The sequence below is a fragment of the Symsagittifera roscoffensis genome, chromosome 2, assembly GCF_963678635.1.
Source record: "Symsagittifera roscoffensis chromosome 2, txSymRosc1.1, whole genome shotgun sequence".
Taxonomy (NCBI): Eukaryota; Metazoa; Xenacoelomorpha; order Acoela; family Convolutidae; genus Symsagittifera; species Symsagittifera roscoffensis.
In genome coordinates, this window is record NC_087063.1 from 77,433,205 (window position 1) to 77,458,935 (window position 25,731).

General features: G+C 40.7%; 2 protein-coding genes across 2 annotated transcripts in view; one reads left to right on the forward strand and one right to left on the reverse strand.

The window, feature by feature from the left end:
* LOC134840564 (uncharacterized) overlaps positions 1 to 25,731 on the reverse strand; it is a 257,049-nt gene that overhangs the window by 71,482 nt on the left and 159,836 nt on the right. The gene's annotated exons all lie outside the window — the stretch shown is intronic.
* LOC134840558 (striatin-3-like) lies at positions 16,017 to 24,788 on the forward strand. The gene is made up of 10 exons (XM_063856459.1): positions 16,017 to 16,254; positions 16,864 to 16,967; positions 17,069 to 17,383; positions 17,666 to 17,846; positions 18,014 to 18,284; positions 19,744 to 19,893; positions 20,518 to 21,150; positions 21,430 to 21,573; positions 22,924 to 23,014; positions 23,963 to 24,788. The coding sequence occupies exons 1-10, from the start codon at positions 16,081 to 16,083 to the stop codon at positions 24,237 to 24,239; spliced, it is 2,340 nt and encodes a 779-aa protein (XP_063712529.1). The 5' UTR covers positions 16,017 to 16,080; the 3' UTR covers positions 24,240 to 24,788.

Below are 25,731 nucleotides of genomic sequence, written 5' to 3' on the forward strand. Positions count from 1 at the left end.
ATAACGGCACGAGATGCCCCCATTGCCAAACCATCTTTCTGAACGTACCATGTTTCATTGCACTTGAAATGGTTTTGACTAACTGCCATGTTCAACAGTCTCTTCATGGTTTTCCTAGCAATTGATGGTGGTTCATCTTGCTCATACAGTTTTCTCAGAGCTATGTCTATCGCTTCTTTCAGTGGAACATTTGTGTACATGTTAGCATTAAAATTAGCCAAAAAAAAGAAAATGTGAAAATAAAAATGAAGAAAACTCTCCGAAATTTGTGACAAAACGTTTAAAATTGTTACATAATAGTTGTTACATAATTTCAGTAATATTTGTAAAGTTTTGATTGGTTGAATTTTTAAAATTTTGAAGTAATGATATGTGTGACACTTTTTATGATCTTTGATCATTTTGTACAGATAGTTTAGAATTTTTAAAACCTGAAGATGCACAAAATGTGCGAAAACGTTTGTTTGAATTTACAATTTTAACGCATTCTCTTAAAGTTTATGTAAACAAAAGAAACTTGAGTTGATAGCTTCGAGTCTGACTCTCAACAATAATGCCAGGAATAGTGCTTGTCCATGGTTCAAAGACAAGAAAGCAAAGCAAGACACCATCGACGAATTCAAGTGGAAACTGGACCAACATTGGAAAGCGATTGGAATTGACATGTACGAATTCGAACGGAGATTAAAAAAAAACAATTGAAATGACCACAAGAGGCACTGCCTAATGGTAATAAAAAACTTGGTTTGACTTGACTTGACTTGACTTAAGACGGAGAAAAAGCTCTTGAAAAATGAAAGACATGCAGCTACGAACCGGAAACAGGTCTTAGATATGGCTGATCAACGACGGACCTATTCACTATGTTCCTAATTGTTGTGAACTTATTGAAAATTTTCGCATCTTCAAGCAAATTGGACATGTCAGTCCCAGACGAACACCGAGAACGAGAGGTGCGCGAAGTGCAAATAAAGTGGAGGTTCTCAGTCGGTCATATTTGGAAGTTTGATCTTGAGTTGAACAATTAACCTTGATTTTTATTTGGGGGGAAGTAATTTCCCTGGTTGAAAACGTACTCGATGGACCAGAGCTATATTGGTCGATGGATAGTCAGGTTAGATTGCTACCACATGATAATCGAGCGCAGGATGCGTGACAATCACCAGAATGCTGATAGCCTCAGCAAGAAGACTGAGTTTTATGAAAGACTAGATCAAAAGCAAGCCAATCAGGCAGAAAAGAAAGAAGGGTTTTTGTTTCTGGACAAGGGGCCAATGAAGCGCTTCCCTTGACGAGAGGGGTGGACAAGTCTGGACATCCAAATCCGGGACACCCCGAGTTACCAGTGGAGGAGACAGTAGAAATAAGGATCCTATCTAAAAGGGACCCGGTGCCTTTGGATCTGTTGCTACGCTCGAACCTGGTCAAACAGGAACTCTCTCGTATGAACAAAAACAGCCTCTTATTGCTGGATAAAACGGCGCAGGTTACGCCACAAGTGGTGCGGATGCTGGGTGGCTTGTTGGGAGAAAAGTGACTAGAGATGACCCCGAATGGGCAGCAGCCATGGCATCGCTGACAGTCAGTAGGAAAGTACGGATGAAGCCGTCAAGACGCTAACATATGGAAAACGAAAGCGATTGTAGAACGTTAGTTCAGCTACTAATATCTTCGATTCCTCAAAGAGTTTTGATGAGGACATCATACAAAGAAAAAGAGCATGAGATCGGAACGCAAAGTAAGACTATCACCGTTGAGGAGCCCGATCAAAAATGTCGAGTTAATGATCATAACCCGGAACAAGAACCTTTGTTCGGGGGTGTTGGATGTTAAAGAAAAAGGTCTTGTGAAGAAGACCTGCAGGATTTTGTCCGGAGAGTTTAGATGGATGAGCAGAACGTACAGGTCGGAACCTGCCGTGGAAACGTGCTCCGTGACGGACTCACCCGTTGACAACACCTCGAGGAAATCGGAGATCGACACCTACTCAGACAAGAAATCGAGACAGGATCAAAATTGTCAGAATTAGAGATCCACACATTACAATTGGAGACTGGAGCAAGAGACTTGGACAGGAAAATATATAAAGACCTGACAGTTATCGCTACCTGGTACCCATTGAAAGAGTCTTTGACAACGCAGCGGATGACCTGGAAATTATAGCGGTATCGAACCATTTGATGAGCTTGTTATCACAGAAGGAAGCAGTCAGGACTGACCTTCAACCGTTCAAACAAGAGACAGAGCCATTGGCGAAGACTTTGTGCGTTAAGATGGAAGATGACGAGCATTAACCCGATGAGCTGATTAGTCGCTTGAGCGTCATGAAGACATACTTGAAGGCGAGATACAGACTCTCGGAATACTACAAGCGCAGCAAAATGACCGTATGACGAGCAATTTGAAAAGGTGGATCGAGAATGGGACACTAGACAAAGGAGATGTGGAAGAGTACAGTTACCGTATTCTGAGACAATACTTCAAGGTTATATCGGAACAAGGACGGGATTGTGGCTTACAAGAAGGGAGAACAAGACAAAGTCCTGTACAAGTATAATGCGATAGTGTTGCCGCAACTCTACCAAACGGAACTTTTACTCAGTTCGCATGATCAGATGGGCCACCAGGGGTATCGATAAAATAAACCAGAGGAATTTGAAACGCTTTGAATGACCTGGGATACAGAAGGCATGTGAGAAATGGGTAGAAGCATGTCTGTCATGCCAGAGGTCAAGGATCCAAGGAAACTGCAAGTTCCCTTGCAGTCGATTGAATCATCTGAGTTCATTGAGGTGGTACAGTTTGATCACCAAGAGATATGCATGACAGACAGTGGCTACAATCAGGTCCTGGTGGTGATCGATCACTTCATGAAATCTGCAGAGGCCGTCCCCTGTATAACTGCCTCAGCAGAAAAGACATGCGATCACTTGATCAATACGTGGATAGCGAGGCATGGGTGTCCGATGAAATTCAATCGGACAATGGATTAGCTTTCGAAAGGTAGTTTACTAAGCAGCTCAAGAGACGTTACCAAGTAGCTCTGGCTCATTTTACGACGTATCATCCCCAGACAAATGGCTTAGTGTAGAGGCAAATTCGGACTCTGGTGTCGATGTTGAGGGTGTTTTATTCCAGATATATAACTGATTGGGATAGACACCTTCAACAAGTGATGGGAGCTTATAACAGCATGCAACGCTCCACCACGAGAGTAAGTCCACACGTGATGTTGACTGGACACGAAAAGCCTTAGCCTTTGACTTTCTTTTACCCAGAGTATGAAAGAAAGAAAACATCACCACAAGTTTATGTAAGCGGTGTGATAAGACGTCACCAGAACTGAACGACTTGTGCAGACGAAACACGCAGCAAGCACAGACAAGACAGAGGAAAAGGTTTGAGAAGAATGCAGCTGGCGCAAAAGTTTTTTCAGTAGGAGACTACGTATGGGTATTTCAAAACGTTATATTACAGAAAGGATCCAAGAAACTCCTAAAAAAGAGGAGGGGACCGTTCTTGATAACGGAAATGCACCAGGAGGGTTGTTTTTACAAACTGAGTATTGGCCACGCTGCGCACTTTGAGAAAATTAAGCCACACAACTCATCCACAGAGGACTGGTGCATACCCGACGACATGGAATAGGGCGACTATCTGATAACGGACCCTACCTGCGAGGTAAATGAAACAGGCACCAGGGAAAAGAATGACGGGAATGAAGCCCTAGAAGAATGAAAAAATTCTCTGCTGCTTCTGGATCCGATGAAGAAACCAAATAATTGAATCAGATGAAGAAACCTTACCCTACGCAGAAGAGGACTGGGAGGACCCCGAACAGATGGAAGCTCCCAAGAAATTGAAACCAGATCTACCGTTTTCGATGCAGACACGACAGAGTGACAGGACAAGACCCGCAAAGAAATATAACCCTTACGAAGACGACTTCGTAGTGGACAAATTAGACCTGAAGAAGATAGTGGAAAAACTGGTGGGTCTAAAGGAAATACCCGCGTCACAGGACATAGGCACAGTCGATGACCGAGACGAGGAGTGGGTCGACGACCGGTCTAAACTTAAGGTAGATTTTGATGATGAGCAGTAGCAGTTGTACGAACACGAATTGACGCACCTGCGAGTCTTGGAGTGGCTGAACGAAATGACATCGGACCGGTGTCACAATTCAAGGTGTAGACCGCTAGATTATGAAATACACAAAATACGACAGAGATGATCCTTCCTGGGCAGCCCAGAAAGGGCAATTACTCATTCCTGCGTCAAAGCTCAACCTAATATCCGGTATGTGATCGACGTGGACGTCGATGGATATTTTTGACCGGGGAGTGGGGGTAAGACTTACCCAAACTGGAAAATTATTATTGAAAACATTAAGAACAGCAAGAGAGACAGGTGACCTAGAGCAGAAACAGGCGAAGGCCCTGAGAAACCGGACAAAGCGAGAGTAGTAGAGTCATATTTTATTTTGCCAAATGGATACTCAAGTAGCGTATTGCTAACAGATAGCGGTTTTATACTTACAAATAGGACAAGTGCGATAGCGATCAAAGCGTACTTGAGTTTTAGGATTGCGTTAGCAGCAGATTTTAAGAGAGAATAAAAAACATAGAGTTTCTGTGAATCAAAGACCAGGAACAGGAGGTGTAGCAGCCTCGCCTGCGGTGGCTTCAAAAAAACCAGGAAAGTATCTATGCTTCTTGGTGACGAGAGCGACGGAGAAGCAGCATGTGGACCCTGAAGACTTGGTTCTGTCCTTGACGAGACTGAGAGGTTTCCTAGTGGAGAGGGAGGTGAAGGAGCTCTCGCTTCCGGTATATGACCCAAACCGAGGACGAATGCATCCAGGGGAGCTGTATGTGCTGATACACGTAATCTTTTCTGATACTAACATACAAGTGTATTTACATTAGAAATACTAATTGAGTGTAGGTTGGGTGTAGGATATGTTATATGTAATATGTAATGTGTTATGTGTTATGATATTACGATCTTGGGTTTGCAAAACTTAGTGACCACTAATGTTCGAACAATAATTTTAGGATTAGATCCAAATTTTGGACTGTCCACTCTTAGGAAAAATTCCAAGATTTTAGAAATGAACTGATTTTTTTATATTTCAGAATCAAAATCTTTTTATCTGAATTTCAATTGTGCAAACTGATAATCGAAATCGAGTCACCTGAAATGGATAACTTTGACTTGAAAGAACTGATGGACCTAGTAGAGTCCTATAAATCCGGTGATAGATGGGACCCAGAGGTAGTCAAGTTGCTGGCCGCATTGACAAACATCTTAGGGCACGACAACCCTCGGGACCGCCCCACGGAAGTCTTTTTGATGGCCACTTATAGAGAACAGGGAGTACTAGACCGCCCAATTATGAGGGTAATGAGGTGGAGAAACGGGGCACTCTCAGGAATTGACTTGGCGAACGAGCCTGGATTGGGAACTTCCAGGTTCTACCAACCAGTTGAGATGCCTCTTCCGACCAAGCCTAGTCCTGGAGTGAGAGGGATGCATCAAAAAATGAGTAGCGCGGCAGCCTCGTCAAGCTCACAACTGAGAGCAGCTGTGCCACCGAAACGGGCGAGAGTAGAAGAGGAAGTCCAGACGAACGAAACCATGAAAGGTCTGAACGAGACAAAAGACGAATATGAGCGGTAAGAAAAGCCTTGCTCAGATCTGAAGAGGACCGAGACAGGTGGAAGAGACTGTTCGAGGATTGCAAAAAGAAGCAGAGCGAGGAAATAGAGCGCTTGTGGCAGAAATATAAGGAGCGATTGGAACGACTAGCATTATCGACAGCAGTAGCAAGTACCATAACCGCAAGGGAAGTTCCTAGGGGGCAGTCCCTCGCTTCTAACGCCTCGCCAATTTAGCCAGAAAGTGTAGTTGCAGATCCCAACAACAGCCGACAGAGTAACAATCCCGGATCCAAGTGACACCCTAGATGATCCAGTCGTGGATCAAACTATGCAAAAGCTGATAGAAACAGCTGGACGGGCTTGTAGCCAACAAGAGTGTGCCAGGTTCCGGGTTGACTGCACCCTGTGGAACGATTGACGATACAGGCAGAGTAGAGCTCTCTTTGGAAGCGATGAACATAACGGGGCTAATACGGCTACGAAACCGACAAAGAACTCAAACGCTCCTGACAGGAAGACAAGCGAGATGCCCATGAAGGAAATGTCGCGCGTGTTTGATATACAAAAGAATAACCAGATCAAGAACAACTTCACAGGAGTTCCAGACATGGAATGCGAGCATGTTTTAACCAATCGACGTGGAGTCCAGCAATGAACATGCAGCAACCGCCGCTCGGAACATCCAATTGATAGTGGGCGTTAGTCTGGTGAGAGTTTTGCAGAACTTAAGAACCTCATGGATCACTACGATCGTGACCTTTGGAGGCGCCACAGTAGCCCAAATATATTGGATGGCGGAGTTGACAAGGCGGAGTTGACACAGCATAGAGGGACAAGGCGGGTTGAATCGTGTCTTCTAGGAGCGATTAGATGACTTGGAGGTCGAACTCTTTGATAAAGGAGTATTTAGAGTGGAAGAAGCCACTAGCGTAACGTTAACCTCGATGTTCGTGTCTCCTAATCTGGAGACACGCCTGTGATCAGTACCAGCAGTGCCACAGGTGTCGCAGAGCTCCAGCGAGCAAGGGCAGAGGTCAGACGTATTAGATCGACTTTTTAAGCACCAGCGAAGAACCAGTGAGGAGGACCCCTTAGCCTCGACGGAGATTGGGACCCATCAATCCAACAGTGGACACGACCTCAGGCACCTTGAGATCTGAGACGACGAGTACGAGCAGGGTAGAGGACCTGATGCAATTGAATCTTCAAACAGTAAACTTTGCAGTCGATGCGATAAGGATGTTGAATGGAGCGAAACTCTCCGTGAACGGACTGTACTCAATTGTGGGAATGGACTGGTTGAAAGCAGCCGGAATCAACTTTACCTCCATAACAGCTTCAATATTTGCGACCTTGGGGGACTGCCCTCAAATAACACCATGGTTCCAGTAAACGCCAGACCCCTACAGGACGTGAGGATGAACCATGGCAAACATAATAGAAAAGAGAGGCCAGGATGTTTTTTGACGACTAGAGCACCAATAGGACAACAGGTGAAGTTTTTTAAGCAAGTGCGGGCACCTTCAGCTCACGTGAAAGAAAGAGTTTATCCAAAATCAGTAGACAAAGAAGGTGATGTCAAAAGATACTGCGAGCTGAAATTTCGAACAGACGAGACTATCTTTGCGGTATGTGATAAAGTAGAAATGAGGACAGCAAAGATAATAGTGACTGCGAGCTCGGACTTTGTGCATACGTCTAAGTCTTTGTTTTGGCCTGACGTAATAATGCTGGCGGGAACCAACCTAGACTTGATGCAACCTGTATCAATGGCGATCGGGGTTCAACGACAAACCGAAATGAACACGATAACAATCGTATTCGCCGGCATGAAAAATCACTTGCAGAGTAGGGGTTTGCTGACCAGACTCAGAGAGCCTACAACGACGGAAGGCGCAGTGTGGCCAGCAATCAAAGACATTTTGGAGTCAATGGGCGAGATGATGAATGTGTTGAAAGAAGACGCATTCCAGAAAATAGCACCAAAAGCAGTATTCGCGTTGTCTCCGGGTTATGCACACCTCGAACAGAGCCGAAGGGGTATAGAGTCGCCGGCTGGATCGACTCCTGACGTTAATTGGGATCACGCACGGAAACTTGGGAGGACTGATGAATTTGACCCGCTACCCCGAACAGATGAGAGAGAATGTGAAGAAGTTCGAGATGAAACGATCCACCGACTCCTGGACTAAAGTAAGAGAACTGGGACATACACTGATCCAGTTTCTCCTACAACAGAATCGCTTTGGAACAGAAGAAGATAAGACAATAGAAAAGGAAGAAGACGTGCGACGTCATGCAGGAGGCATGCCCCTGCTAACTGATTTAAGTCTGGCTATTTCAGCAGTGCATACAAGAGTATACCCAACTGTTGTGATCAAAATGTGCTACGCGAATTGATGAGTAAAAATTTACTGTTCGCAAAGATAGTAGAGACAGAGATGACGGTAGTAAACTTAAATGATTATTTCCGTGACCAAATGGGCAAAGTAGAGAGAGGGCATATTGAAGTATTTACAAATCTCTGGAATTTGAGGTCCAATGATAGAATGAACGACGAGATAGTAAGAACTCATCGTTTAATGGCCTCCTTCTAAAATCTGAAGGGACAGATGAAAGGATGGGGAGATTACAGAATCCTGCCAGAAGAAGCTCCTGAGTTCAGAAGGATGTTGCTCGGAGCAGACATCGTGGTACATTTCCAGGTTGAGAGCTTTTGAAACCAACGAAAGGAGGATGGCTTAATTCTCAGAACTGATGGACCCGTGCTTCGTGTGCAGAAATAGTGCCGTGCTGCAAAACACGCAGTTTGTATACGCGGATGAGTCGACGAAATGTGGAAGACTTGGGGAAGACTGGACCAAATTGCACCTGGCGCCAACGGTCCTAAGAGGCAAGGCGGACTTGCAGGAAGCCGCGTTAATTGCGATGAGTGCGATAAGCTGGAAACTGCAAACTAGACTGCTCTAGCACCCTTTGGCAGTGAGGAAAGTAACATAAGGCACGGAGAAGAAGAAGATACGTCAACTGGCAAGCTAGTCGTGCCAAATTTTCCAGACGAGACGATGAATGAGGAATAAAGACCGTCATGGCCAGGGAGAAATCAGAAACGAGACGATAAGGAGGGAAAAGACCGTCGACCGGAAGAACCAATGGAACAGGATCCCGATTAAACGGGAAAAGATGATGATAAGGCCTCGGCAGGTGGAGTCTCCAGCCTAGACTTCAGTTTCTTGGACGACTAAGAGATCGGAACAGAAAAATTGGAACGGACTACTGAGCCAGCGGAAGATAAGAATTCCACGCTGGAAACTCCGTCAGCCTTCAAATTCATGGAAATGGAACTTTTTTAAGAGTCTCCGCGGAGAAAAACAATAGAGGGCACAGCCCGAGTACCTTTCCTGGGAACCTTGCCTGTGAAAGAGTGGGAAGTTCACCACATGGATTATGAGAATAGAACAGGCTGTAATATGGACAGAGTTGCTTCCATGGAAGATTTCTGGACAGTAGTGCATTGCTACGGGACCCAGTCGATGTTGAAAACAGGTCTCAACAGACCACTGAGGCAAGAGGCTATCGATAAATTGGATGAATGCGAAGAGCGATTGAGCGAACTGTTGATTGACTTGGCCACTGATGAAAGTGAAATTAGTTCTCCAATCAAGACAACGCAGCAAGAAGGCAGCAAAAAAAAACGTATACCTCTCCAGTACTCGAAAAATGACGATGCGATTGAAAATGATGATTGACAAGGTCAATGACATGAAGATGAAACTGGGCAGCAAAGTGACGTTAAGAAAAACTCGGACGACGAAAGTAGACTCTGAAATCTCAGCAAAAGCTGTCAATTCAGCCAAACGAAAGCGTGTCTAAGAGGTCATGGATATAGGTTAAAGTTACGACCGACTGCCTGGCACAAATAGAACACTGACCGACCTAACGATAGTTCCACCCATCCTCATGGCAGGATTAAGATTAGCCAGTTACAAAACCAACAGGATTGACCGCACTCTGACTGGAGCGACATTAGAGATAGAAGTACTTAGCCCGTGTGGACAAAGTACCCTACGATTTTTCGAACCATCTTGCACGAACCATGGAAAGGGAAGCGTCGCAGGACAGCTAATCCCAGTGGAACATAACCGTCCGACAGTATCGGAAACGGTCTCGATCGAAGAACCCGCTGGTGGATACATGGAGAAGGTGGAATACAGAAACTCGGCTAGAGGACACCTAATCCCTCTAAGAAACAAAGGTGCCATGGAATGTCATCTTTAGGAGATGATTCAAGGCACAACGATGAAACAGATGGCGTACGGAACTTTGGTATCCTCTGAGATGCACGCAGAAACGATAGACCAGTTGGTGAGTTTACCATGGAGAGCGGTGGTGTTACGTGACTTTGAAGAAGAAATGAGAACCACTCCGAAGATACATGCTCTGATAGCGATACCGTACGTCAGGACGGAGCTGCAAATTAGGTTAGCTTGGTGCATGACTGGATTGACAAGGGAAGAATACGATTCAAAAGAAAGGAAAAGATCAAAAGAAGAGAAGGTGCTCTTGATGACGAGTCTGAGAGATCTCAAGATCCAAAGAGGAGCGGCAGTAGCGAGCTCGAAACGGAGAGACGATCTATGTTTGGTCCGGTTCATGTTAAAACACATATCGGTGCCAGCACTGAATACTTGTGCCAAAATGCTGAGAAAATGTAGTGATCGAGCAAAAACCTTGCTCTTACAAGCGCTGTTAGACAAAAATCAGAGTAAACCGATGCGAGTGAATATGAAAGAGCCTGTAGAACTGGAACCAATGAAGAAAGTCGATGAAACACAAAGATTCTCAAATGAAGAGCTGAGGCTCACAAAAGTGTCAATGCGAGCACTGCCGCAATCCAGTGAGTATTGCAGACCGATTAGAAAGAAATCGTATCATTACGTGTCTGGAGTTGTGGGGAAGGCATACAACCCTTTCATCAACGAAGACATACGTGATTTTTTCTTTGATTACGAACAAGCGGTGTTGCTAAGATTCTGGTTGTCAAGAATTGTAACAATAAGGAACATGTGCCAATCAGCAAACTATATTGGGACTTATGTTGGAAGAAAAGGTGGATACATGGAGAAGTACTTACGTGAAGTATTCGCTCACGTGAAGGAAAGAGTTTATCCAAAAACAGTAGACCAAGAAGGTGATGTCAAAAGATACTGCGAGCTGAAATTTCGAACAGGCAAGACTATCTTCGCGGCATGTGATGAAGTAGAAATGAGGACAGCAAAGATACTAGTGTCTGCTAGCTCGGACTTTGTGCATACGTCTAAGTCTGACATAATAATACTGGCGGGAACCAACCTAGACTTGATGCAACCTGTATCAATGGCGATCGGGGTTCAACGACAAACCGAAATGAACACGATAACAATCGTATTCGCTGGCATGAAAAATCACTTGCAGAGTAGTGGTTTGCTGAGCAGACTCAGAGAGCCTACAACGACGGAAGGCGCAGTGTGGCCAGCAATCAAAGACATTTTGGAGTCAATGGGCGAAATGATGAATGTGTTGAAAGAAGACGCATTCCAGAAAATAACACCAAAAGCAGTATTCGCGTTGTCTCCGGGTTATGCACACCTCGAACGGACAAGGATTGAAGTTTGACAATGACAAAGAGCCGCGAGACAAGATGCCAAAAAGAAGTTTAAGAATTCCTGAACGACGAAGAACCAAAGGAAAGAAGTGAAAAAAGAAGTAACTAAGAAGAAGATGTTAAACCTCAAAATTGTTTTTGTGTGAGAAAAACTCAAATGAGAAACCAAGCAACTAACCTTGCAAATTGAAACTGAACGAAAGAGAAAGTTTTAGTTGATTTTTGAGTGTTAAAAACTTGTTGCACTTATAAACTTGCATTGTAATTTCAGTTAGTGTCTTTAGAGACACTTACTATTTATTTAGAGACGCTTGAGTGAGAAATATATTGAATATTTTAGCCTGCATGATTGTTTTCAACCAATTAAGGTGACTGATCACTTTGTGGTGATATGAAGGGCTTGGGTAATCTTTTGAAGAAGGGGATTATTTCAATGTTCTTTTGACCACCAAGTTCCCTGACATTATTATTCAGGACCATTAACAACTAAATTTCCGAATGGAGGAAGCATAGTACAATAATTTAAGTTTGTTGGTTGGCAGGACTGTCCTGCGACCCAACAACTTTTAAACCTAGGAGAAACTTTTTTAAATCAAGACAATGGCATTAAAAGTCAGAAAAAATGTTCTATCTTGAATCATATCCTCAAGGTGCAGATTGGTGACGAACGTTAGAAGGCTGTGTAGTTTGATGCCATTTGTTTTCTGCAGTGAGTCGATGTGATGTAGATGAAAGTGATTTCATGCATTTTGTAAATTCTGTTCGATGGCACTGTACCAATTTGATGAATACCACGAGACTCAATGAGGACATTGGCCGGGCTGTCCGGGGAGTATGTGACCTTCCACCAGAATGGCGCCAAAATGCATGGCAAGATCGATTTTTTATTGTGACATCCGAGTGGGAAATTTACCAGTTTTGACAGATTAACTCTGCTAATTGTGCATTTTGACGAATTTGACGAAAAATCAATTTGAAGTGACAAAATAAATTTTAGAAATTCGTTCTGGAATAAAGACACGTCACGACCTTGCAATTTTGCAATAATTGAAAATGCGCAAAAATTGCAACAACGATTTTTGCTAATAGAGCAGAACAGACAGACTTTCACGTAGAAAAAGCTGTATTACAATGAAGATTACGACAGAAGTTGTCCCGATTAAAACAATTGTAACTGTACAATCGTTACTAAAAAAATCTCTAGAATCAGGAAGGGTATCGAGAGGACTTTGTCACCCTTCCAGAAGGTTGATACGACCGCTCTTCGTCCGAATTCCAGACCGCTCTTGGTCCGGATTCCAAAATTCGCTCTTCCTCCCGGATTCCAGAATCCGGAGACGATGGCACCGGTTTTCAGAATCCGGATTCCAGAATCCGGAAGGATCTCGGGAAGGAAACTGAAGCTCCATTTTAACAATTTTTAGCTTCCGGTTATGTCCTGAGTTAAATTTAAGCTAATGAAAAGCTAGAAGTTGAGAGAAAGGGTTGGAGATGATGATATATAATATAAAAAATAAGTAGTAGCCGTGTTTTTAGAAGTAACCTCGGGGTCTGGGTATGCTGAGACCCAAACATGAGCTCACTATTTTGCATGTAACTAAGTTAATTTGCGCGTTCTGACCTATAGCCCAAAACAGTAATGATTTTGTCGACCCGATGTTAAAGGACCACACAAAAAACTGGCTTCGGCAGAGACGGTTAAAAGCATGTAGAGCTGTGTTTAGACGCTGGCAGTCGTTTTACAATCTAGCTTTATTTCCCGTCGATTTGTACTTCCGGGCGAATGTTACAATTGCTCAATTTTACTAGCAATGAGTTTCATTTTTTGGAGCGAGCTGAAAAAATGATTTTGCATAGAAGCAGTTTAACAGTGATTATCAAAAAATGTTTGCTTTGCGCGGTTGTTATTTTTGTAATTGGATGTCTGTAATTTTAAAAAATTCGTAAGAGCTATTCTCTTATCGGCCAGAATTTGATATAGATAAATTACACATTTCAATTCAATCCTGTTTTCAATTCCGATAAACAATTTGTTTTTACGCAGTGCGACGGATGACTTCAGTTTGGATCTGAAGAACGCGCATTTTACGGCCCAGTTCAACTGCCTCACTAGATACATCTTTGAAGTCCATTGATTTGTGGCTAAAAAATTGCTGCATAATTCAGATGGGACGAAATTAAACTGTGAAGCAAAGCAAATTAAGATATTGTATGCAGTTGTTGGCCAATTGTACCTATGGTCTTAACTCCTTGAGTCTATTTTCATTTTTTTTTGTGGTTGAATTGAAAGATTAGAATCGAGAATCAAACCTATAATTTTTTTTGCATTCAGATTTTTTATCTTTATCTACATAATGATTATTAATGACAAGACGGTCTGATTTCAAATTTTGCTCGTCAAAACAAAAAAGGATGTAAGCTCGTGTAAGCATGTGTAAGTGACTCAGAGCATCACTTGAAAATGTAGATGACGCATACACCATGCAATCGTCTGCACACTGTACCAAAGTACATCCATCGCAGATACAATTTTGAATATCATCGGATCTGAATATCATTTTTTTTGAATTTTAGTAGTAGTAGTAGTAGTAGTATAGGATTTAGAGCATCTGCTCCAGGGTTTTCACCCCTCAGTTTTCAAGTGGCATGAGTTTTTTCAAGTAATTACAGTTTCCACATGGGCATAGCACTCTCCACGAGCAAGAGTCAATCTCGTTGAATCTGTCACGGAAGAATGCGTGCTATAGTTTGGCAATTCTATTTTCGTTGATGATTTCATCTGCAAACAGGCTTCTTCGCACTAAATTTAACAGTTTTGGTGCACGGATCCAGAAGTTTTTGTCGCATTTCTTGAGGCGCTGTTGGTGGATATAGAGTTCGGTCTGCTGTCTTGTAAACCCCCCACGGCTCTTTGTCACTGGCATGTTTTTGGCCTCATAGCTTCCTTCTAGCACAGAGATGAGGTATAGAACATCATGCACTTCCAAGTACATTTATAGAGGTAATAGTTTCAAGCGGAGAAGTCTTTCTTTATAATCTGCAGTCCCGTTGGTTATCCATTTGGTGGCTTTTCTGCTCTTTCTTCCTCATTTCAGTTTTTGAGGGGTACCATACCTGCGATGCATAAGTAAGCACTGGTACTACATATCCTGCGTAGGCATTCAGTTTTGTTCTAGCGATGCATTTTCCGAAGTATTTCTGATGAGGAAGTATAAAGACCTCCAGCCATTAAGTGTTCGCCTACTACAGTTTTTACTCCAGGATAAATTGTTAGACTTGATGATTTCGAGATCTTTCTGTGATGTGACGGTTTTTAATCGTCCGTTTGTTTGTGTCTCTTCTTTTATGCACAGTATGTTGGTTTGTCAACATTGAGAATCATTTTATTTTCGATGCTCCATTTTTCTATTTGTGAAGCCGCCTTTTCTGCGTAGCTTAAAGATGTGGTCACCACTTAAAAATCGTCCGCCTAACCGAAGGCTTATCCGTCTTCTATTCCATCAGGAAGGTCGTTCACATATACCAGGAACATTAATGGTCCAAAAATAGAACCTTGGGTAACACCGTTAGTGCATTGAGAAATGGATGACTTATAACATCCAATTTTAATTCTCTGTTTCCTTTCTGTTAGGTAGCTTACGATTATTTCAGGAGTTTCCCTCCGATGCGAAGGTTAGATATTTTTTCAACAAGTTTCAGGTGAGACACTTTGTGGAAGGATTTGCTGAAGTCAACGTAGAGAGAGCTGATGTCACTGGATTTCTTTTAGTCAAGCTTTTTGTAAATGTTATCAGCGAAGATTAGGAGTTGCAATACTGCCGATTTCTTGTGCATAAAGCCGTATTGAGCGCGATGGAAACTAGGCTCGAAGTGGAGATTCATTTGATTGAAGATAAGTTTCTCAAAAACTTTTGAAACGTTGGCTAAGAGGCTTATCGGCCTGTATTGAGTAACGTGAGCTTTGGCATTTTCCTTGAAAATAGATGTAACTTCACTAATTTTCCATTCCTTCGGGAATACACCTTTTTTTAGACAGGTTTGGAATACTACCTTCAGGGATTTTGAGAGACGTGGAAGGTTTTTCAGAAAGATGTTACCGATGTTGTCGGGTCCACGGGATTTGTTCACATCTAAACCTAATAGGATATTGCTTATTACTTCTTCTGTCACCAGAACTGTATTCAGGGCTGACTTTTTTTAATCTTTGGTGTTTATATTTTCGGATGGTGTAAATACACTTGAGAAGAATTGGTTTAACAATTCGCATTTCTGACTAATATCGCGAGCTATCGTGGATTTGTCTTCACCTTGTTTGAAATACATTTCATCAGGGAACTGTTTGATTTTGTGCCACGATTTTAGATATTTCTGCAGAAAAGACAATTTTTTCTTGAGGTTTTCGAGAGTCCTAGCAAGTGTGCGAGGACTAAGGGGTCGGTATATGTCTCGAATTGGACAATAGTTGCTTGAGTGGGCGGTGATGCTATTATTGATAATATCGTGCCAGATGATAATATCTTTGCGTTGTCGAAGTACGCCTTGATTTTTGAACAGATTCTGGACTACCTTGAGGGGATTCCTGGCGTTGAGGTTCAAGGAACCGGCGTTGAGGTTCAAGGAACCGGCGTTGAGGATTCCTGGCGTTCGGTTTTTTCAAATGAGAAATATGGAAAACGGGATTGTTCAAGTACAATCGTCCTCAGCTCTTTCTTATCATCCACGAGATGGATAGTTTTTTTTAGTTCTCATGTAAAAGTTCGCCATCGCTAGCCCATGGACGAAAACAAAAGCATGAACAACCAACAACAGTCAAATAATCCCGGTCAGAAGTCCGCTCCAGAGCAAATGCAGTATAGCATACCTGGAATCCTTCATTTCATTCAACATGAGTGGACTCGTTTTGAAATGGAACGAGCTCATTGGGATGTGGAGCGAGCGGAGCTACAGGTATAATTTTTCATATCACTTTTCTATTGGGTTCCTGAAGGGGTGGATAAAAAAGCTGGACAGTTTGACTTTTGTATCGTTGCTTCTAGCATATATATATTTTTAAACATAGACTCCAATAGTTCCTTTTCAATGTTTTTAGAGTTGATGAACGCAATTCTGACTCTTATATTGGTTGAGTTGATTTTTTTCTAGGAAGCGTCTTCAAGCTCAAATTAACATTATTTTGCGGTGTGACTTCTGATTTCTTTTCAAGTTCAGTGCAGTTCCATTGTTTAAAGGAAGGCAAACTCCACTATCGAACAGCAAAAGTGTAAAGGTCGCGAAAAACGTGACCGACTTTTAGTTTCGAAAGTCGACTTTAATTTTCTGGTTTCCCAGCGAAAGAAAAATTTTATATATTGATCCAGTTCTCAAAATTGGATTGGTTTTATGAAAGAAAAGCCAAACAAATTGTTCTAAAAATTCAAAGCTTTATGGGCAACTATTTGTTTTCTTGAAGTTCGAAAGTTGAGATCTTTTTAAAAGACAAGTCAGTATATTTTTGTTAACCTGCATTCCTTGACTCTTTTCCAACTGTTAGTTGTCTATGTTTGTTTTATTCTGCAGGCTCGGATCGGTTTTCTAACTGGTGAGAGAAAAGGCCAAGAAAATCTCAAACGAGATCTGGTTCGAAGAATCAAAATGCTCGAATACGCTTTGAAACAGGAACGGTTAGTTGTGTTTTCTTGTTCAAATATTTACTATCTTTTACTATCTTTTGGTGTCCGCTTCTTTTGGTGTATTAAATAAATATAAATTTCTGCTTTTTCAGGCTTAAAAATCAATCAGGTAAAGCAAATGTTCCCATGCCCATTCCTGATTTCGACGAAGATGAAACTGACGAGATGGCTGATAACCTTTTGAGCGAACCTCAGCAAGATGAACTTACGATGCAAAATGCAGTTTCTCTGCAACAAGGCAGAAAGCTTTTAAGAACATACCTGAAAGAAATTGGGTATACAGATTCCATGTTGGAAGTAAAGGCAGCTAAAATTAATTCTATTCTCGGATTGGTGGGTGCTTCGGTCAATGATGTTCCACCCTTCGCGAAGTCAAAAACTGGCGGATTGGATTATAAAGACTTCAAGTAAGTAAACATTTTTTTGGATCAAGTTAACATCCTCCCCCTAGATAGACCAACTTGAGATCTTCCACTCTCGATTCTGATTGGCTGAAAATTTCTAACTTAGAACCAAGGAAACATCCTCCTCCCCCCCCCCCCCCCCCCAACGGCTTTGGGGGGATGTTAACTTGGTCCCCTTTTTTAAACGGTTTTATGGGTTCACATGGTTTATTCCTCTAGCAGATATGACGATTTTATAGTAAAATCTGTGTTGATTTGCAGTGAAGAGTTTTTTTTCTGTTCTAGATTGTCTGAAGCTCTTAATGCGGTCAATGCTGCTGATAATGAGCAAGGTAACCAGATGTCTGGACCAATGGTTGATGTCTCGTTTCTGGATGCTGCCGTGAAACTGGACAAGGAAATGGAGGACTTTGACAACGAGAACTCTGTAGGCGGATCTAAGAAAGATGATGATGCAATTGATTCGGTATGCTCTTGGTTAAAAGGATTTTTCAGTTTTTCATTTCTACCCGCTGTTATTGTTTTTGCATAAAAAATTTCTTCAACATCGTAATTGATTTTTATTCGGTGTTTTTTACCCGTGTAATTTTAGGTGAGTTCTTTGTCTTTTCTTAACTGAATCATGCAATTTAGGTGATTTCTCTGGGCCTGAGTGAAAACGACGGCGAGGATGAGTTGGGGTTCTCTGAGGCCACTGACGAGGAGTCCATCCAAAGGGAGTTCGACGCCATGTTCGACCTGGACTCGACTGTGGGTGGGGATGTGAATGATGGTTCCTCGAATGCAGAAGGAGATGCTATTGGGGGGACGGAGGATGCCTGGGCCAGTGGAGCTGAGCTGGCAGAGAAAAAGAAAGAACAGTACAAGAAGGAGAAAAGAGCGGGAGGCGCCAAATCCACACAAAGTTAGATTATTTTGTTCGGCGTTCTAAAAAATTATCTGATTAGGAAATGCATTCGTTAAGCTTCTGAATGTTGGAATTTTTGATTTGTTTGTGAAAGCTAGTTTTTCTGACAAGAACTATGTCTCAAGGTCGCTCGAAAGTTCAAGATAGTGTGCAAAATTAGTTCGAAATTGGCAGATTGTTCTTTTTAATTAATTCTGTCTGTTCTAACTTTTTACACTTGCGAAGCGAGTGTATTAGTGCGAACCTTCTTTTTTCCAACCTAAGTCGAAAATATTGGTGCATCTTTACAGTTTTTTCATAGAATGAGCTTTGAAATTCAAATAGTAATAAGTTAACACAGTTGATGCTTTTTTAATTCATCAAATGAACCGAAAAAAGTGATTTGTTTCAAACAACAACAATAATGAAAACTCGGTTTCAGAAATTTTCTAACTCAATATATCTCGCAATTTTTTGAAATGCATAATTTTTTCTTAATGTGGCTCTGTTTTTGGGATGTGGCTTTATGCTTTGAGATTCATTAGATGCAAAATTAGTGTGGATGCCTTCAGTGTGTTATATTCCGAATTATTAATTGAGTCTATTTGTATGTGGTGTCATTTTTGCTGAATTGCATTGGCAATTTATTAGCATGTGTACCTGCTTTGTTCGTGACTGTTGTTTGTCGGTTTTTAAGCTTGTGTGGCTGATTGAATAGTGCGTGAGACTAAAAATATCTTGATTGCAGCAGGTCGCAGATTCGAATCCTACACGTAGCCGAGTTTTTGCTAATTCGAGGCCTATTTCTACCTTTTCTTTTCCCACTTGATGGAGCTGCTTTTTGGTCGTGTTATCGTCGCAAGTGTTTGCGGAAGCGCAGCTTCGCCTCTGTGTTAAACTCTATAATTCCCCCAATCGGTATTTTTAAAGAGTCGATGAACGTAGCTCAGACTCTTACATAGGCCGTGATGATTTTTATCTTGTCGTGATTTTTTTTTTGCGTTTTCTTTTCCAGGAAAAGTCTTATAATTTGTTCAGGCTCAAATTTATTTTTTCGTGGTTTAACTTTGTTTTTTTTTTCAAGTTGAGTTTTTTCCTTTGTTAAAAGGAAGGCAAAATGCACTACAAACAGCAAACAGGGAAACCTGATCGAATTGAGTTTCGAAAGTGGAATTTAATTTTCAAGTTTTGCAGCGGAATAAAAAAATACCTTTTGATCCAGTGTTCTCAAATTGGATTAACTTACTCAAAAAGTATCAAAGATAAATTGAACCAAAGAGCTTTAAGGCCATCTATTTTTTTTCTTGGAAATTCAAAAAGTTTTTTTTTCAAAAAACAAGTCTTTTTTTTCTGTTTAGCTGTGTTCATTGAATCTTTTCCACCGGTCTGTTAGCTATGTTTTTTTGTTTGTGACCAACTTTTATGTCATAAACATCAAGTCAACCCTCTGACTGACCTCATGCGTCGTTTCATGTAGGAGTGAAGACGCCGGGAACAGGTGCGATTGAGCAGTTAATGCAACAGTGGGACGCAGCTGACGAGAGCAGTGGAAGTAGTCCAAATTTCCCCCCTAAGTTCTACGGCTCAGCGTCCGGGGGAGTACCGGGCTCTGGGGATGAACCTCCAGGTCAGTATTATCTTTCCATTTCGAGGAAAAAACTTACGTTGCATATTCGCCGAACTTCTACTATCTCGGGTCAAATAGACAGTGTTGTGTTAAAAATACAAGTGTCCGGGTGAAAACAATAATATCGGATCAAAAAATAGTGTCAGATCAAAAACTTTTGTGTCGGGCCGAATATAATTGAAAGAGTGCACAAAAAACGAATCATTTTGTTCATGTTCGTTTTTGCTGAATAATTCAGATGTTACTTCGCTCAATTGGAATGTCGACTGTATTTTTTAAGCTTGGATTGCCATTACAAATCTTGAAGGTTGATTCATGAGCCTTTTTTTGGTAAAAACTCGATCTGAGTTTGTCAAGTAATAGTTCTTGAAATTAACTTCCTGCTCCATTCAAAGTGTTTTTTGATAGAAGTACTGTTTTAAATCAGTGCGATAGCAATTGTTTAAAGCAGTATTTATTCAAAAAATTGTTGCTTTTCTATATGCTGCATTTATTTATTTTACTAATCGATGATCATTAGATTTAAACCAATCAGCGACCTTTTCCTGCAGAAATTACACGATCATATAAGGTAGTATTTTATATCGATTGGCTTTCATTTGATGTTAGATGTGAATGCTTTAGGATCAAGAAAAGGATCCGAAATGCCTGGAGAAAATCTAGGAGCCCTGGGCGAGCTCGCTAGGCTGACCATCTCAAACGAAGCAGCTCCTCTGCAGTATGACCCGCTCTCAAATTCAGTTCGTGAGGACTACAGGAAAACTTGGAACATCAAATATACGTTACGAAGTCATTTTGACAGTGTAAGATGTGTCGCGTTTCATCCCACAGATCAAGTAGTAGTCACCGGCTCCGAAGATCACACTTTGAAATTGTGGAATCTGGCTAAATGTGCACCGCAGAGCAGTAAAAAGAACGCGACGCCGGAATTCGAACCGGTGTACACGTTCCGAGCACATTTAGGCCCGGTTCTGAATGCAGTAATTGCCCCGGACGGCGATAAAATGTTCTCATGCAGCACAGATGGAACAATCCACAGTTGGATGTTGCCCAATGGAAATAACGATCCCTATGACCCCTACGAGACTACGGTATCTCTTGGGATCTACAAGGAGCACAAAGATGCAGTCTGGGATCTGGCCTATCATCCCTCGAAGCCCCTGTTGTTGTCGGCCAGTGCGGATTGTACTGTAAAGTTGTGGCGACCCTTGGAAGACGAGCAGACACCGTTGTTGCAGACTTTTGAAAGTTTACCAGGTTCGAATTTGTTATATAGACAACTCCGAATTCTACCAAAAATTTTACGGAAATGTTATACACGCGATTCTTTTTTCATCAAATATTAGGAACCATTTAGAAAATGTGAGAAGTTTTGAGTGAAATTTTGCCATTGATTATAAAATCCCCAGGTCAATTGCGTACAATTTTTTTTTTCATGTACAAATATGCTTCAATTCAATAAAGGAAAATGACTAATCGAAATGTCTTGATATGTTGGTTGTGTCGTGATGATAAATCATGAGTTAATAAATTTAGACGACGGAGTGCCTGTGTCGTGTACATTTGTGAGGACTGATTCCAACCAGGCAGTGGTCGGATTCTCCTCCTCTAGTTCAGTCCTTTACGACATCGAGACAGGACAGCAGATTGTCCGATTCACACCACCCTCCGACACACCAGGTGAGTCAGGGTGGTGTTGTCTGAAAAGATCTATGAGTGTTGTGTAATCATTACTCTTCAAATTAGAAAGAATATTGCAACTGGGTAGACTTTTCCCCCGAAATAACAAAAGAGAAATAGTGTCTCCATTTTTTTTTAAGTTAATGATCTGCTGATTACTGTTACTGTATTTAAATTGAGTTACGAGTGCAGGAGCACTTGAAATAGAGATAAATTTTTTGTTTAGAGATGAAAGTTTTTTTAGAGAAACGTTAATTTTTTGTTGCCGGTTCTATGGATTTAATCCCAATTTCTGTCGGCCTACTTGCCAAAGTTTTATTTGGGAAATTTTTTCAGTTTCGAGCAGCGTAGATATGCTTATAGACATAGGCTCAGTAGCGGTTTAAGTCTATAAGCATAAGTACTTTAATGTTGAAAACAAAGCTACAACAAGATTGCTAGTATCAGGGCAAAGCCCTGCATGCTCCAACTTTCATTTAAGTTGTTTGAAAATAATTTTGCTTAAAATCTTAGATACAATTTTCATAAAAATGTTTTTAAAAAATGTTTTCTTTTGAAATTCCAAACCCCCCGCCCCACTCCCACTTAGGTATATATGCACTTTTTGAGTTCAATTGAATTTCATCTGCTGAAAGTTAAGTAAATAGAACTCTCCTAATACGAACATGGAAATGGCGCGAAAAAACGTGATCAATTTCTAGTTTCGAAAGTGGAATTTAGTTTTTAGATTTCCAACGGAATAAAAACTTTACTATTGATCCAGTTTTCTCAAGTTGGGTTAATGTTAACAGCAAAGTGCCAATCATAAATTGTTCTAGAAATTCAAAGAGCTTGAAGGCCATCCATTTTTTTGAAGTTCGAAAGTTGAGATTTTTTTAACTAAGTCAGTGTTTTTTTTCTACTCTTTGTGTTCAATTACTTTTTCAAAAGCGTGGCAAAAAAGGAAGAGTCATTTTTAGTTGAAGTTTCGATCTTGACCTGAATTTAGGCGCAATGAATTTGTACCTTGCTTGCTGTCCTCTTGCTATATTTTTCTGAAGTAATCGTTCAAAGTAAACAGACTGAATTTAATGTCATTTGAAAAGCAATGGACCATGACCAGACTTTTGGTCATGACCATGACCATCCATCATAAGTTGAACTTTTGACTTATTCGAGTCCAGATGCAGATTTAAAGTGGCAAAGTTTAGAAATTACGTTTTGAGTGCCTTTTGAAGGTCATAGTTTGATGACATAGTCACCTCGAAGTTATTGAAGATTGCTCAATAAGCGATCAAGTGAAAACCAAATATGCTCTCCTACATTTATGTGCCTATTTTTAAACTAATAAGTCTTTATTGTTCGTTTCAGCTGAGCCCTTCTCTCCCAAACAAGTGAACAAGATTGTGAATCACCCCACTAGCTCACAAACAATAACTGCGCACGAGGACAAATATTTGAGGTATGTATACGGAAGACCATTTTTCCTGAAGTAGGAACCAATCAGACATTCGAAATTAAAGTTATTCAAATTCGGATAGATTGCGCTAAGATTAAGAGTCGATGATAGTAATTTACACTCTTAAATAGGTCTTGATGATTTTTTTGTTTTAGGAAAAGTCTTAAATGCTCGAATATTTTTTTATAGAAGTGCATTCATACATATTGATGCCTTTATGAATGCACTTAGGTATATAGGCAATTTTTGAGTTCAATTCAAGTTAATTTGCTAAAAGGCAGATAAAAATGCTGAGAAAAAACGTGATCAATTTTTAATTTTAAGATTTTAGAGCGGTATAAGCACTTTTATAACACTCCAGTTTTCTCAAATTGGGTTAATTTTATCAAAAAAGTGCCAATCATAAATTTTGCTTGTAATTCAAAGAGCTTTAAAAGGCCAAATATTTTTTTCTTTGAAATTCGGAATTTTTGGTTCTGTGCGTTCATTGACTCTATAGGAATTGCTTAAGGAAAGCGGAATTTCAAAGTTTTCGGCGACTTTTCCAGGACGAGCAAATTGATTTTCCGAGCTCTCCCAAAACACTATATCGACCCTTTTTTTGAAGAATTTTGAACACGTGTACGTTGAGGGGGTTACAAGATTGTTTCAAGTAAAGACTAATTATTTTTCGAATGAGGTAACTCTCCACATGAAAGCTCACGTTGAGGTAGGGGTGCACAAAACAAAACCAAGCTTTTTACAGTTTCCCCAGCTCATGCCATTTTTGTATATAAACATGAGTTTTACATTTTATACAGGAAGAAAAAATGTGTTTCTCATTGCGCTATGCAGTCACATTTCAATTTTCCTTGCAATTGAATAACGCGAGCAAAATCATCGAATCAGAAAAAAAAAGTTATATAAGTTATATGATAGAATAGCCAAAGCGTTAATTTGGATGTGATTTAGATTTTTCGACCACTCCAGTGGTAAGATGGTGCACCAGATGGTAGCTCATCTGGACTCCATCACCAGTCTGGCCACTGACCCCTCCGGACTCTACCTCCTGTCCGGATCCCACGACTGCTCGGTGCGCCTCTGGAACCTGGAGTCGAAGACCTGTGTACAGGAAGTAGCCGCACACAGGAAGAAACACGACGAGTCAATTTACTCTGTCGCTTTCCATCCCACCAAAGAGTTCTTCGCAAGTGCGGGCGCCGACGCACTCGCCAAGATTTTCGTCTGAATCATCCTTGATTTGCACCTTCTGCTCACAACCTTGTCGACAGTTCGATACGAGCTGGTTCCAAATTAGATCAATTGTTATTGCGATCACAGAGGTAAACTCTAAACGACACTAATGAACCACAGACACACTATCATATTTAGAAAACATGTTTTGTCAATTTTGATCTCGCAAATGCGCAATTTGATCGCTTCTCCGCGGTCGCATTGGTGATTTTTATGTTTGTGCTTGAATTTGTTGCTCGTTTTCTCTTTGTCTTTAAATTTTATTCGCTATATTTGAATTCTGACTTCATTGGAATTGGGAAAATTTCGACTTGCTTTATGTTCTTTGGTTGAAATGACATTTTGAGAGTCGAAATTTTTTTATTTTATTAATATTTGGCATTTAGAATAATTTGTAGATTCTATTATCAGTATGTAGAAGAGAATACGAATCGTGAAGAAGTTCAGAGAATTCTTTGAAATATTTATAGTTCTAATTATATAACAATTAACTGACTGATGTTGCACCCAAATTAACCCAATGAATTTAATTTTATACTTCTTGTTTTTGACAAAATTTGATTACGACTCTTTTTCCTTTTTGCCCACCTCACAAAAACATCATTTTATATTAGAAAGCATGGTTTTCGTTCCGACCATTGAAAATGGGGAGGAACTTTGTATTCCTGAGTTTTAGTTTTTTTTTGTTTTCCACGCAAAATCAGGTACGACAAGTAATCATCGGACTAAGTGATATATCATATTATAGCCCTTTCAGTCGCAATTCGAACTATATTAAAATAAACTACGAAAGTTTTCCGATTTGAAAATTTTGATTTTTGTCTTAATTCGAGTAAATAAAGCATGGGAGCAGGCTTACAAGCTGAATTTTGCCTAATTTAAGACCTTAAAACTTAATTTTCAGCAATTAAAATTAGTTTTTAGTCTCAATTTTTTCCTTTTTTCTTTAGTTTTTCTACATATCTTTCTACAAAACAGATCCTTTTATCACACCAAGCAGAAAAAACTACTCTAATTTTCTAAAGACTACGCTCGGAACCTTCTGTGCTACTTGCAAAGTAGTCGGCTATCCTTGTTTAGTGTTGTCTTTATTGACTACTTTAAACGTTTTTTGGACCTCCAAGAACTCATGACTACCTTAGCAAGTTCATAGAGTGTATTTCATTTTCGATTGAAGTATCTTTTAGAAAACGGGAACTTGACTTTTAAAGAGTTAATGACTAAATTCTTTCTTGCGTACCATTAATTAGGCATAAAAAATTTTTCCTATTTGCTTTATTAATACTTTTTATTAATTTTAGGTCTGCTCCCACTTTTTTATAGGTCGAGTGGTAACCTTTATACCTTACTGTGTGGGGTTTGAGTCCCAGCCAGACCTGCTTTTTTTCAGAATGTATGAAATTGAATTTTTTCCCCAAAAAATTTAAATTTTCAGACTTTCGTTTGTCTCAAGTTTTGACGTGACTTAGAAGCTCTTCCACAAAATC

Excerpts from the sequence above, each read along its gene's own strand:
- LOC134840558 (XM_063856459.1), top strand. The coding sequence starts at position 16,081 with ATGGACGAAAACAAAAGCATGAACAACCAACAACAGTCAAATAATCCC. Across the intron at positions 16,255-16,863 it reads TGGAGCGAGCGGAGCTACAG|GCTCGGATCGGTTTTCTAAC; the intron begins GTATAATTTTTC and ends TTTATTCTGCAG. Across the intron at positions 16,968-17,068 it reads TACGCTTTGAAACAGGAACG|GCTTAAAAATCAATCAGGTA; the intron begins GTTAGTTGTGTT and ends CTGCTTTTTCAG.